The sequence below is a fragment of the Equus asinus genome, chromosome 2 (assembly GCF_041296235.1).
Source record: "Equus asinus isolate D_3611 breed Donkey chromosome 2, EquAss-T2T_v2, whole genome shotgun sequence".
Classification (NCBI taxonomy): domain Eukaryota; kingdom Metazoa; phylum Chordata; class Mammalia; order Perissodactyla; family Equidae; genus Equus; species Equus asinus.
In genome coordinates this window covers 133,894,991-133,909,856 of record NC_091791.1, presented here as the reverse complement: position 1 = coordinate 133,909,856, position 14,866 = coordinate 133,894,991, and the positions used below count along the sequence as shown (strand labels likewise).

The window sequence follows — 14,866 nt, the reverse complement described above, 5'->3', positions numbered from 1 at the left end:
TTAAGATTGACAAGGGCAGGAGCTGGTTGTAACTTTATTTCCCTCCTCTAATGCCTCCTGAGCTGGTCATTCTTTGCCAGGGGCAATTTTTCTTTTTTCTTCTTGGATTTATGATGTCTGTATACTTACCCTTCAAGGCTGTGACAGGAAAGATCACTGAAGACATAGCTTAGAGTACAATGTTCCTCATAATTTTTCCTTATCTGTTTCTCTCTGGGGCCGGGAGCCCAGGCTGGTTCAGACCTGGGCCAGGTATTTGTGTGGGAGCTTAGGGCACCCAAGTAGGAAAGAGGGATGAAGTCATCTGGGTTTGCCCCATATACCCCTCTCCTGCTGTGATTACTGCTTTGAACACCTTCTTGCCTTGCTTTGCTTTTCAGCTCTTACAAGCTTGAAGAAAGGATACCTATTCATGTATAATCTTGTTCAGTTCTTGGGATTCTCCTGGATATTTGTCAACATGACTGTGCGGTTCTTTATCTTGGGAAAAGGCAAGTCAAAATTTCAAGCCTGATTTTCTTTTTTCAGTAGTTTGGCCCACTACTCACCAAAGGTAACACTCTTTGCCTTTGGTATTTGTAATAGCCCCTACCCCCCACGTTTGTGTAGCATTCATGCCTTCATTTACTTTCACATCTCTTATTTCCCCTGGTCTTGTGAAACAAGCAGATTAGATATTCTGGCCATTTAACAGGTGAGGAAACAAGCTTAGAGAAGGTCAAAGAAATGGTCCATGTCCACACAGCTCACCAGGGGCACATCTTGGGCTAGCATCCCTTTCCTATTCATTACTTGATATTCATTTTTAACTAAATAAATTGATGTTATGATACTTCCATGCCAAAGTTATGCAAGTCCAAAAGGGATCTCACTCTTTGGAGCCTAAATAGATTCTCAGATGGACTATTCTAAAACTGAATGAAAAGACTATCACAAAGATACTAGTTCTTGCTAAATTAACTTATATGTGGTGGTTTTTTTTTTGAGCAAGATTAGCCCTGAGCTAACATCTGCTGCCAATCCTCCTCTTTTTGCTGAGGAAGACTGGCCCTGAGCTAACATCCATGCCCATCTTCCTCTACTTTATATGTGGGATGCCTACCACAGCATGGCTTGCCAAGTGTTGCTGTGTCCGCACCCAGGGTCCAAACTGGCAAACCCTTGGCCACCGAAGTGGAACGTGCACACTTAACCACTGCGCCACTGGGCCAGCCCCCTAACTTATGTGTTTAATAGAATTCCGGACAAAGTAAATGACAATGGAAAATTTTTGAAAATGTGATCTAAAGTATTCTGAAGTTTTATTATGAACAATAGATAGATAATAAAATTTGGGGGACTAAAGAGTAATGGGAGAGGACTTTCTCTACCTGATATGAAAGAATGGTAATTAACATAATATAACATTAGTATAAGAATAGACTAATCAACAGAGCAGATTAGGTGGCCCAGAAATAATTCTTACGTTATATGTATCCAAAATATATATGTGATACAAAAAGAATCATGAATCAATGGAAAGGGGAATATTATCCACTAATTTTTTATTGGATGGGAAATCTGATAATATTTTCTAGGAAAATTGGTTAGGTTTGGGTGCATGAGGGAGACAAGCAATCTGTTTGACTCTTCTCCTCACATTATACAAAATAAATTTCCCCAAAGGATTTAAGAGTCATGTATCAGAAAGTTAGGTCATAGTAGAAGATATAAGTAAATGGTTATAAAAATCTCATATGGAGAGTTAGGACTTTCTAAGCTTAAAAATGTTAGAAGAAATCATAAAGAAAGCTCAATACATTTGACTATGTAAAATACCTAAATTCATGTATATTTAACAACATCCGAGTCAAGACAACATTAAAGTTTAAAAGCACATTGAGGTGAGCAGCATGGGAATAGAGGGTCGGTGGAAAATTGTAACAAACATCAGCAAGAGTTGTTTTTCTTTTCACGTATAAAGAACCTTGTACAAATTGATTTAAAAATGTGAAAACTCCACCCAGTAGATAAATAAACAAAAATCATTATAGGTAGTTCATAAGAGAAAATAAAGCTAATTAAACATACAGCAAAATGTTTAACTCAGCAATGATGAAGGAAATGAAAAGTAAAATATTATTTTTTATTTACCAATTTTGCAAAGTTATAAAAGATACCTAATTCAAGAGGACGTAGGCTAAATTTAGTGAACACTCCAGTGGCTATTGGGAGGGGACATAAGGACAACAACTCTTTTGAAATCATTTAACAAGGTGCATTAAGAACCTTAACTGTTCATATCCTTGAACTTGGTTTGTCACTCCTGAAAATAAGTTCTAAGGAGAAAATTGAAACCTCAAGAAAAGCTTTTTCAAAAAAGATTTGCATTATGGTATTATTTATATTAGTGACAAATTAGAAACTACCTAAATGTCCAATGAGGTTTTGCTTTAGAACATTCCTTCAGTTGAATGTTGTGAAGCAAATATAAAGTGTTTAAAAAGTTTGTAGTAATGTGGAAAAATACTTACGATAGGCTAAAAAAGTAACATATAAGTTTGTTCTTCCAGTTTGATCACACCAATATGAAAAGGAGAAAAAAACTAACCAGTACATGCAAAAAGATTGGAGGAAAATGCACCATTTTCAAATGGTTTGAATGGATAATTAAAAATTATTTCTTTCTTTTATAAAGCAAATATGAAGAAAAATATAAGTATAATGGAAAATATGAATTCTATTTAAAAAGAGGAAAAAATCCTATAGGCTCTTTTAGTCTTCAGTCCTAAATTTTCCCGTCTGAAGTTTGTGGAGGTGAATTGTAGTTAGCTTTAGAGTCATTTGAAAGAAGAAGTGCGTGTTGTTTTTTCAGCCTTCTGTACACCTTGGAATTCTGCAGAGCACAGTAGCAGGCTGGTGGAAAACTTTCCAAATGCCTGGTGTCTTAAAGTCATGTGTGACCAGAGGTCTACAGATGAGTTATTTAAAGAAACAAAGGAAGTCTCAGACACAGTTATTCTCAGACCTGTAGCTTTTATTAGTATGGATTTATCCCAAGTCCCATGGAATGAATAAGGACATTCAAATACATAAAAAATTTATTTAACCTAATGTAGTTGGGCTGATTCTGAGTATTCCCGTGCAAGCCTGCTGGCTGCTAGGTTATCTGGGTCATGTGTTTAAAGTGAGCTGCCTGGATTTGTAATTTCTGTTTTGGCTCTGAGCCCCTTCCTGACCACCTACTGGTTTGGAACTGCTGCTTTAGATGTAGTAGGGACCTGGGGCCTGGCACCCAGGGTCATAGTTTGCCTCTTGTAAGTTTTTCCTTTTGAATAAAGGATGCTGGGTGAGTGGCAAATTCCACACATGTACTTGTTCTGTCATGTAAACATGTGCTTGTTAAACTTCTCATGCTGAGGAAACAGCAGCAAACTCTTGGGCTTATGTAGAAACTCTTGTTTGAGTTTGTCTAGCTCTCTATTAAGGAATACTTTTTTATTAAATTTTTATTTTTTTCTAATTATAAAAATAAGTGTTAATTACAGAAAAATGAGAAAATAAAGACTTAAATAAAACAAAACAAAAACTCTCAGAATTCCATCCATGAGAGCAACAGGTCCTTGGCACCTTGGTATATATCTTTTCAAACCCACATAACTTCCTTAGTAACAATTCCGAAAGTGGAATTGTGAGATAAAAGGGCATATTGTTATTAAGGATTTTGATGTATACTGCCACTCTTTAGATCCATATGCCATTAACATACGAGTGCCTTTTAGTGCTTTCAAAAATTATTTTTCAAACCATAAAAGTAAATGTATGGATTTAAGAAAGTTTGGAAAATAGGGCAAAACCGAGGCGGAGGTATGAAGGGAAGGAAGAGGAGGCTAGTAAGCCACTATCCATCACTATTAATATTTCCGTACATTTCCTTTTAGTCTTTTTATCTCCTTTAGTTAAAATTTGTGAGCATACTGTATATACAGTTTTGCATCTTGTTTTTAGAACAATATTATAAGCTTTTTAATGTTATTAATATTCTTTATAGCTATCATTTTAGAAATCAGATTTCTATTCCTGAATTGAAATAAGGGTGAATTTCCCATAAAATCAGAGACAGAGCAACAATATCTAACTTTTGTTTATGACATGCCAAATCTTAAGGCATGACTTTCTATTTCAAAGTATAGGAGGTCCTGATTTTTCAGATGATTTGTCCAGGAAAAATGACACTTAAAGTGAATCCCCTTAAGGCCCCTGAAATGCCCCAGAATTTTGTTGTAAATGGTTGCAAAAAGATTTGATTGGGATTTTGTCTTGAAAAGACATTTAAAATTATGAAAATAAATTTTTTATCTTACATATAGCAAAATTTAAATTGTAATTTTGCATTAGTTCTTCAAAGAAAATTAGTCAATTTTTGAACTTATTGGTGGAATTTTTATGGCAAAATTATAGAATAGGAGTATGTACCATTCTTCATTTCACATTTGACTTTGTAGCAGGGCTGTCAAGTGGATCATTTTTGCAAAAATAGTAGAGCATTTTTTCAGTTTTTGCAAGGGCCTCTTTTATTCATGTAATATTTAAACCACTCTCTTATGGTGCTCCCACAGTGTCAACTTTGTTAGCTAACTTTGCCAGATCCTCAGAGGCTCTAGTACTTGTATTTAATAGGCAGGGAGCCAAGAATCCTAAACTTCCTGCAATGTCAGTGGTGCCCTGGTTGAGAAAACACTGCAAAGTGGAATGTAGGAATCAGGATGTCAAGTGAGGATCAGTATGAAAAGTAAAAGATATTATGGACCACTCAGAATTGATACTACATTTGCTGACCTCATCTAAGCAATAACTGTCATTTAAATTGCTTGTATACTATCCCATGAAGTAGGTATGCTATAATTCACTCAAACTTTCCATACTCTTAGACGTTTAGACCGTTTCTACTTTAATGCACTTAGAAATAATGTTTCAGAGAGCAGCTTGGTTCCTAAAGCTTTGTTTTCATTTTAGATATTTTAGTTAGGATATATTCTCAGAATAAGAATTATTAGGATTAAATGTATGAACATAAGGTTTTTGAAAATTAATTTTATTCAATAAGTTTTCACCTCTGCATTTATTTATGATTGTACAGTTTTTGAGATTTTTAAAAGGCTAGATTGCATTCAATATATGTAGTATAGTTTTAGCTTTAAATTAAATGAGATAATGGACCTTAAAAGAATTATCAATGTGCTTGATATGTAGATTTTTCAGCATATAATAACTGAATGAACTCTAGGTATACTTTTTTTTCTTGCCTTTTAAAATGAGAAGGTCGGGGCCAGCCAGGTGGCGCAGCGGTTAAGTTCGCACGTTCCGCTTCGGCAGCCTGGAGTTCGCTGGTTCAGATTCCGGGTGCAGACGTGGCACCGCTTGGCAAGCCATGCTGTGGTAGGCATCGCACATATAAAAAATTAGAGGAAGATGGGCACGGATGTTAGCTCAGGGCCAGTCTTCCTCAGCGAAAAGAGGAGGATTGGCAGCAGTTAGCTCAGGGCTAATCTTCCTGAAAAAAAAAATAATAAAAATAAAAAAATAAAGTGAAAAGGTCATACAGGGTTTATGTGTTAACTTTCTGGTAACCAGTAGAGTTTACTAATTAATAACCTCACAGGCCTGTTTCCCACTAGCTTAGTTGGATGGTAGACTTGAATCTGTCTGGATGTTTATTATACCTTTACTAAAATTCCTTTCATGTGAGGAGTTATGTACTTTGAGAAATAATTCTGTTAGGATTTGTCAGTTTATTTACCCTCACTGTGTCTTTGTTCCATAGAGTCCTTCTATGACACATTCCACACCATGGCTGACATGATGTATTTCTGCCAGATGCTGTCAGTTGTGGAAACCATCAATGCAGCAATTGGAGTCACTAAGTCACCAGTGATGCCTTGTCTTATACAGGTATTGAATAGTTGAGCTCAAGGTTGGGGAGTGAAAGATTTCAGTGTTTATTTAGTAGGTTTGCCACAATTTGCTGAGAAGTCTCAATTAGTAAAAATAGCTATTTGCACAGGGATAGCGTTGTTTTATCTGAACAAGGAGGAAAACTTTAAGCCTCAGGGATATTTTCCAAAGTAGACGTTTGCCATTTCAGGTCTGTTTCATTGCTTTTAACATGTTCATGAAATCATAAAGTTACAAAAAGAGGTTTAAAACTAGGGAAACTTGATTCAGGCAGGAGCAGAAAAACCTCCCTTTGATCCTTTAGAGACGGGTTTGGTCTCCTCCCACCTGGGTAGATGAAGGCAGTGTCATGCCTAGGAACTCTTCACTTGGGCGTTCTTCCACATGCGAAGGTGGTTCTTCTGACTCATGTGGGGATTTTTCTCCCACTGCATACATCTCTGTTGTTTCCCAGTATTTGGAAAATTGCTATCAGCAACGGGGCATGAGTCTTTCAGCCTCCTTGCCCTGTTTCCTAGCTATGTGATTACATAACATTAAATACCTCCCACCCGCATTCGGGGAAGCAGGTGATTGTTGGTTATTCTCTTCTGGAGTGTTCTTTTTATAGTTCTACCCTTCTCTAGTATACTGACTCTAATTGTATTCTGGCTTTCTAATTAGATCAGTTGCATGGTAAAGAGTGTTAATACAATAGCCTTGTTAGCTCTAGTTTTTCTGTCCTTGGAAAGGGGCTGTTTTGTTTAGTTTAAAAGATAAAAGGGGATAATGGGCAACCCACTAAAATGAAACAATATTTTTGTATATCAAGGACTAGTACAAATAAGCATTAGGGTAGAATTTCTAGGGCAAAATGGGAGGGTCAAGTTCATCATCATCACATCGCACGGCTCCAGGGAGTGCCATTCACTTAGAATACAGTGTGTGTGAAGCCTCCTGGAGCTGGACAGGGCCACAGGCATCAACATGGATGAATCTCGGGAAAGTAACATTGAGTAAGAAGCAAGTCACAGAATAATATGTGCAGCATGATTTCAGAAAGTTTAAAGATAGGCAAAATGAAACAATATACTGTTTAGGAATACATACATGAGCAGTAAACAAATACAGAAAAGCAATGGAATGGTTAACACAAGATGGTAGTTACTTATGGGAGCTGCCACACTGGTAATGTTCTGTTTCTTAACTTGGGTTATGCAGACACAAATGTTCTTTTGACAGTATCCTTTAAACTGTGTTTGTATGTGTGTGTGTGTGTGTATTTTTAAAAATATACTATTTATGATGACATACTTACACACACACATATCTGTTCAGAAAGACTGGTTTGGGCACTTTAACTTGTTCCAAAACTGAAGCAGAGGATTAGGCTAGTTGAGCTCAGTCTTTTTCTATTTACCTTGAATTTAGTGAGGTTAGGTTTCAGATACATTTATATATATATATACACACATATATATATATATATTTTACTATATTTTTAAACTTTTTCTCTCTTTTTGGTCCTTTTAATAGCTTCTTGGAAGAAATTTCATTTTGTTTATCATCTTTGGCACCATGGAAGAAATGCAAAACAAAGCTGTGGTTTTCTTTGTGTTTTATACATGGAGCACAGTTGAAATTTTCAGGTAGGTAGAAATGCCAGCGTGGTGTTGGAATGCTTTTTCTCCTGTGGAGTAGCTCTCTTGAGGGAATTGCTGTCTTATCCAGTCTCATTTGATTTGGGATTAAGGTTCCATGTGTGGAGAGTTCTAGCTGCATCTGTGTGCTCTGCAAAGAGGAGGCGGAGTTTTTTAAAGCAGTCATTGGATCATGGTACCAGCCTGTGTGCTGGGGAGCAGAGGGAGAGGTCAGAGAAATGAAAGACCCGTCCTACCCTTCAGCATCTTGCTGTCTTGTTGGAAAGAGAGGACTCATTCGCATGGAAGTTCTTGAAAGGGCTGAAGAACCGTGGGGTTGAAGGAGCAATCCAGGTTGGATGGAACTAGTAAGGACCAGCCTCTGGAAGAAATAATAGAAATGAATCTTTTGCTACAAGATTACTGAAATTTGAATCAACCTCTTACCTGTTTCTTCCATTCTTAGTTGTCAATAAAAGAAATATCTTTGAAAAAAGAAGATCAGTCAAAGTAGATGTAGTCTTGTCTACCAGACCATACATATTCCATGTTTCTTCCTTTTTCTGTCAAGTGAAGGAAGGGTTTTGCAAATTGACTCCTCAGCTCTAGGTTTGATGGTATTTTGGAGATGTTAACAGTTGAGAGGGAGAACAGGCAGTAGCAGCCCTAGACTCTGTCTTTTTTTTTGTTTGGTGAGAAAGACTGGCCCTGAGCTAACATCTCTTGCCTATCTTCCTCTTTTTGCTTGAGGAAGATTGTTGCTGAGCTAACGTCTGTGCCAGTTCTCCTCCATTTTGTATGTGGGACACTGCCATAGCATGAGTTGATAAGTGGTGTATAGGTCCGTGCCCAGGATCCAAACCCAGGAACCCCAGGTCGCTGAAGCAGACCACGCAAACTTAACCACTGTGCCACTGGGCCAGCCCCCCTAGATTGTGTCTTAACTGTGGTCTGTAGCCCATGGCACCCAGGAGACTCTCTAATCTCCTTAACACAAAGGTGAAAGAGATTATAGGTACTTAATACTAACTTTTGCTGATGGGGAAGAAACAAATTTCTTTTTGTATCATCTCTCTTTTTAAATAGAGTATGTCTGATTTTAGGTTAGAGGTCTTTTGTATACTTTTGTTTTGATAACATTCAGTTATCCAGAGATAAGTTGTTTGTCAAAGTGTCTGTCATCCTCACCTACTTGGACCATAGATCAGAACTAGGAATAAAGCCAAAAAGCTTCTGAGTGTTCATTCTATATACCGAACTCTTCCAAGGTGGTTCCTTTGAGACCTAAACCTAGTCTGCCATTAAAGAGAGTTCATATCTTTTGAAGACTGGGGAGGAGCATGGTGGGAGTTTGTGGGTAGATAGCCCAGGATTATAATTCTGTTCTGAAGAAGCCGTGTGTGACTGATTATGAATGATTCTTCTTGAGTGGTGTTTTAGGGTTGCTCTCAGAACCTGAAATGGCTTTTAACATCCGAATTCCTTATTTTCAATAGGTACCCCTTCTACATGCTTTCATGCATTGACATGGATTGGAAGGTGCTCACATGGCTTCGTTACACTGTGTGGATTCCCCTGTATCCTCTGGGATGTTTGGCAGAAGGTACTTTCAGGAACTTTAGGTTTTATAGCTTAGTTCTAAGGGCTAGCAAAGCCGATAGCCCAGACCTTTCTTCCTCCCTCTGCCAGCCTTAGCCTGATATATGAGTGTTGGACTTTTCAAGAAAGTTTTTATAGTGGCTTCCTTCCATAATATTCCTGATACCCAGACTATTCAGGGAAGTAGCTCATTTTGTAAGGTTTGGAAGCTGGGTGGTCATGTACTGCATACTTCCTATTTATATGCTATTTTAAATTTTCCAAAGCAAGTTCATACTGATGACTTTGTTTTATTCTGACAAGCATCTAGTGAGTGAGTCTGGCAGGGATTTCCCTCTCCATTTTATAGACTAGGACGCTGGAGCCCAGTGCTATGAAATGACTGTTCCTCGTTCATCTTCCTGTGGTCAGCTTGCAGGCTCGTCTCTTAGGGAAACTAAAGGAAAAAAAAATGAGGAGTCGTGAGCCCTCTGTACGAAACGAGGACGAAACATTTTCAACAAACCCAGAGGTTAAACTTGGAGGTTAGAAGGTTCCGTCAATAGATGTGATTTTGTTTCATTTGCGTCTAACAAGTTCTTGTTTCTGCTTTCAGCTGTCTCGGTGATCCAGTCCATTCCAGTGTTCAATGAAACAGGAAGATTCAGTTTCACATTGCCATATCCAGTGAAAATCAAAGTTAGATTTTCCTTTTTTCTTCAGATTTATCTTATAATATTATTTTTAGGTAAGTATTGGCTCTGTAATAGACTTTTTCCTGTCACTTCTTAGAGGCTAGAGTTAAAAGATTCAAGGTTTTAAAAGTCCTTAGTAGGATTCTTATTTCCAAAAGAGAAGTGTAGAATTAGAGAAAGATTACTTTGCAAAACAGACCCGCTAGGAGAATATGCTATGTGTGGAAATATTTCCTCCCCAGTCTCCAGGGGTTATCTTCTTGAAGTGCTCTTGGTCACTGGGCAGTTACCATAAGATATTTCGTGTTTAAAACAATGTAAGAAGCTCCTTGGAAATAGAATAAGAAGCTTGTTTTACTTTTACTAATTTGAGTAGCACATTCCTTATCCAGAGTTTAAAGAGGTGTTAATACAACTAGCACCGAGGAAGGACGAAGGTGACAAAGGCCTCTGAGCAGCCAAAAGATGTCGTAAAGCCTCTGCCTAACAGTAGGAAACCCCCCTGCTCTTCATGTCAACCCTGCTCACTTCCTTATTCATTTCCTTTCATATAAAATCATGAATTCTTGCCTTCATTCATAAAAACTAAGAACTAAAAGATGGCAAAAAGAAGTAAACCTAAATTGTTGCAAATATGAGAGCTTTAAAAGCCTTCCTAACTATAAGTGGTTTACTTTAGATAACGTTCTAACACCTTTTCATATAATTTATGTATTTCTCCCTTCTTTAGTTCACAAAGTCTTGAGGTAGCCCTAAATAAGTATGGCTGGCTGGTCTAGCAACAGAAGGATGTGACAGCAGATAGTATATTTGTTATCTATTGCTGTGTGACAAATTATCCCCAAACTTAGCAGCTTAAGACAGCAAATATTTATTATCTCACATGGTTTCTGAGGGTCAGGGAGCAGCCTAGCTGGGTGGCCCTGGCTTGGGGTCCCTCATGAGGTTTCAGTCAAGCTGTCAGCTCAGCTGAGGCTACAGTTTCTGCAGACTTGCCTGCAGTTGGAGAATCTGCTCCAGGCTCACTCGTGTAGCTGTGGACAGGAGGCTTCGGTTTCTTGCCACAGTACTTCTCCATATGACTGCTCATGACATGGCTTCCCCCAGAGCAAGTGATCTGAGGGAGCCAGAAGCCAGACTGCCTTTTGAAAAATTTATCTGTTTTTTATTGAAATGTATTTGACATATAACCTTGTGTAAATTTAAGGTTATACAACATGTCAACTTGATATATTTATATATAGTAATATGATTGCCATTGTAGTGATAATTAGCACCTCTATCACGCCCACATGCCTTTTGTAATCTAATCTCAGAAGTGACATACTGTCACTTTTGCCGCATTCTGTTGATTACACAGACCAACCTAGTACAGGAAGGGACTCCACAGGGGTGTGACATACCAGGAGGTAGGGATCATTGGGGACCATCCTGGAGGCTGGCCACCCCAGACAGTGAGGGGAAGACCACAAAAAGTAAAACCAAGAAGCCGGAAGGCCCAGTGGTCTTGGTTACTTAGTACTGGGGGATGAGAGACCTACACCCTTTAGGCTCGCCTCTGGGTATCAGCACATGGCAGAAGCACAGTTAAATAATATACATTATGGGTGTGGGTCATTTACCAAAGGTTAAATTTTATTCCATTTCTTTTCTATTTCAGAAAGGATATAATGCATTTTAGAAAGATTTCTAGCCAAAAATGGTAAAATGTTTGGCCCTTGAAGGGAGTAGGGTTCAGTTTGCGAAATGCACTCATTAGAAGAGCTCTTTACCTCTATTACTATATGAATCTAGTATTACTGTAACTGGGCTCCACGGGGTGGGCATACATAAAGTATTAAAGAGCAGTAAGTATTGGAAAGACTGCTAAAATATTTCACTAACGAAGTTAGAAGGGTAGAAGTATCTTAATGTGCACTAACCCTAGTTGCTTTTCGTGTTATGTGGTCGCACACTCCAGTTTACAAGGCTGTATACTCACATTTAGTTTGCCTGCAATGAACATGTAATTGTTCTTATTCTTCAGAAAGAAATAAATCCTCAATTTTCATAACTTAGAAGCAGTATAACAACCAGTTATAATTATACATAGATCAAGTGCTTTTCTAAACATATGTTCTCTCACAATAAGTCTGTAAAATAAATGTTTTTAACCCTCTTATACAGTGAGGAAACTGAGGTGAGGCTGAGCCACAGGACAAGTCAGTGGTCAAGTAGGATTGAAATTTTTTCACTCTGAAATCCTGTGTTTTCTAATTCACTGAGTTGTGCTTCCTAGAAAAGTGTCTCATGCCTTTAGACTTTGCTTAATACATGTTAGTGTGTAGGCTTGAATTAAAAATTGGGTTGTGGGGCCGGCCTGGTGGTGCAGCAGTCAAGTGCGCATGTTCCGCTTCAGTGGCCCGGGGTTCATCGGTTTGGATCCCGGGTGCAGACATGGCACAACTTGGCAAGCCATGCTGTGGTAGGCATCCCACATATAAAGTAGAGGAAGATGGGCACGGATGTTAGCTCAGGGCCAGTCTTCCTCAGCAAAAAGAGGAGGATTGGCAGTAGTTAGCTCAGGGCTAATCTTCCTAAAAAAAAAATAAAAAATTGGGTTGTTTCTATTCTTCAGGTTTGTGTATTTCATTTTATGTAAATCTTACCTTAAAAGAAAGAAAGTAAAAAGGAATACGGAACTCTACTCAATGAAATATTTAGGGGTAAAGTGTGCTGATCTGGAACTTACATTGAAATACATAAAAAATGAGATGGGAATGGGTATGAGATAAAGTAAATATAATAAAAAGTTAAAGGTGGTATTCACTATATAATGATTCAGTCTTTTTTTGTATGTTTGAAAGTTTTCATAATAAAAAATGGGAGAAAATTAAATTGTAAACCCACTGGGAAAACACTGAGTTGTCTCTAGTGCGTTGTTAGTAATTTGTTCTAAGTTGTACGTCTGAACAGCTGCAGTAAGCACAGTGCTGTGGGATATGAAGAACAGACAACTAGAGACTGTCCTTGCCCCAAGGGCTTCTGGTTGTAACCAAAGACAAAGATTCTCATTTCTAATTGGCCTCTTTTCTTTTTCAGGGTTATACGTAAATTTCCGTCACCTTTATAAACAGCGCAGGCGGCGCTATGGACAAAAAAAGAAAAAGATTCACTAAAAAGAGAGAGGTGACTTCTTGCCAGTTTGAGCCTAATCTATAATTCCTACAGTTTTACCTTCTTGTACTGATGTAAAAGTTTTTTTAAAAAGTGAAACAATTGAATTCTCAGCAAGGCTATCTTCCCTTTTCCCCAGTAACATTCCTGAATTTACCGTATTATCTTAGTGTAGTCCTTGCATGACATGGATTCCTGATATCTCATGACAGGTTCATTCTTGTATATTCTGTGAGTGACGGCAAAAAACTCAGCCCTACCCCCACCCACTCTGTGTCCAGTCTGTTTCACACAGGCCAGAGATAATTCTTCAGTTTCCTGACCCTCCCAGGTACTGGCCATTCTTAGAGCTGGGATTTGTTCTTTTCAGCTATCGTGTGTGAAAAAAAAAAAAGACTCTGTTGCTTTATAGGAGGCTGTAAAAGTGACTCAACAGGACTAATATATTTGAACCAGAGGGTTACTTGTTAAGTGGGGTGGCGTTGATTTTTTGAAGTGATTGATAAAACATTTGTGAGTCTGAGTGGGGCTAGAGAACATGTATTTCCTCTGAATCTTTTGGCCTCTCTGACATCTGTGACTGCAGAGCCTCCCTGTGTGGGGCCTCTCGAGGCAGAGTGATTTGACAGAAACCACTCAGAACCTTGGAAGACCATGATCACTTACTTCATTCATAGTTAAACTGGGACAATTTTCAACACAAAAGAAAGATGAAACATTAGTTAGAAAACAATGAGATGATAAGACTTCCAAACCGAAATGGCTACAGGGGTCAGATAGGTCAAACTGGCAGTAAGATGGCTGCTGACAATGCAGCCAGTGGCAAACTGGAAACATTACAGTAGGCCAGACTAAACACACCTACAAAACTGTCTTGGGCTGTGCACAGACCTAAAATAACTCAGCCTGCCTTCCCTTGCACTGGCTGAGTCCATTTACCCGTGTCCCTGTCAGAGTGAGTGGTGGGATTGTTTCTGAATACACCTCAAAAACACCTGCTTTTACTGCGCTGTTGTTTCACCAGTCTGCAGTAGGACAGTGAAAACAGTGAGAACTCTGGCTCGAGGACCACCAGCTGGTCCTTTAACAAAGATTCCTGGCAGGAAACCCACCAAGAGAGGAACTGAAAAAAATCTAGACAATTTAAAGTTTGGTCATTGTCAAAAACATGAGTTTCCTCTAATACATTCCAAGTGAACCAAGTAAAATAAAGTGCTAGAAGTAACGCTTGTATAAACAAATTTAAGGCTTGATAGCTCTTTCTGTTCTGCCATTCATTGTTCCTGGAGGAAAGGGGACTCAATGAATTAATGCTGTTTCTCTGAGCCCAAGATGGAAACTTGGTTTGACCTAAAAACATCTGATTAGCATAGGCTGGCTCATTTTTTACAAGTTCATTGCACTGAAGGATATTTTGCATGTCTGTAACTTCTGTCAACACTTGTTTGTATTAACTTCTTATGTTCTTTCAACTGACTTTCTGTGTGTAATTGGGCAGATCAGCTTTGCAGTAGATGATGCTGCATCTTTGTGGCAGAATCTTGTATTCTTAGTGATTGTTATAAATCTCTTTATTGCTGTCTGAGAAAGCAAAAGATTGTGTATTTCTATTAAACATTTACAATCAAAATCCTAATAACTTGTGTTTAAAAATCATTTAGTCTAATGGTTTTCAAATTGGTAGCGATAAAATGTCCTTTGTTCAGAGAAATATGAAATAACACTTCAGCATTAAACCAAAATGGTTGCTTGGGTTGAAGCCTGAGGGAATAAACCTTAGGAGATCCACAGAACAATTTGAAAAGCATTGATGATGTAAATAAAGCCTGGAGAAGTTACATGACTTGCCTAAGGTCATGAAGCTAGCTGATGAACTGGAACCAT

The 14,866-nt window shown here is 38.2% G+C and overlaps 1 protein-coding gene across 1 annotated transcript in view; it reads left to right on the top strand.

The window, feature by feature from the left end:
- The window catches only part of HACD3 (3-hydroxyacyl-CoA dehydratase 3), a 30,442-nt gene extending 15,821 nt beyond the window's left edge, over positions 1-14,621 (top strand). Inside the window, exons 6-11 of the mRNA XM_014856167.3 lie at positions 381-491; positions 5,804-5,931; positions 7,450-7,562; positions 9,050-9,156; positions 9,748-9,879; positions 12,908-14,621. Of these exons, the coding sequence (XP_014711653.1) occupies positions 381-491; positions 5,804-5,931; positions 7,450-7,562; positions 9,050-9,156; positions 9,748-9,879; positions 12,908-12,984 (668 nt within the window). The 3' untranslated portion in view covers positions 12,985-14,621. The remainder of the gene's footprint in view (positions 1-380; positions 492-5,803; positions 5,932-7,449; positions 7,563-9,049; positions 9,157-9,747; positions 9,880-12,907) is intronic.
- Positions 14,622-14,866: the final 245 nt, after the last annotated feature.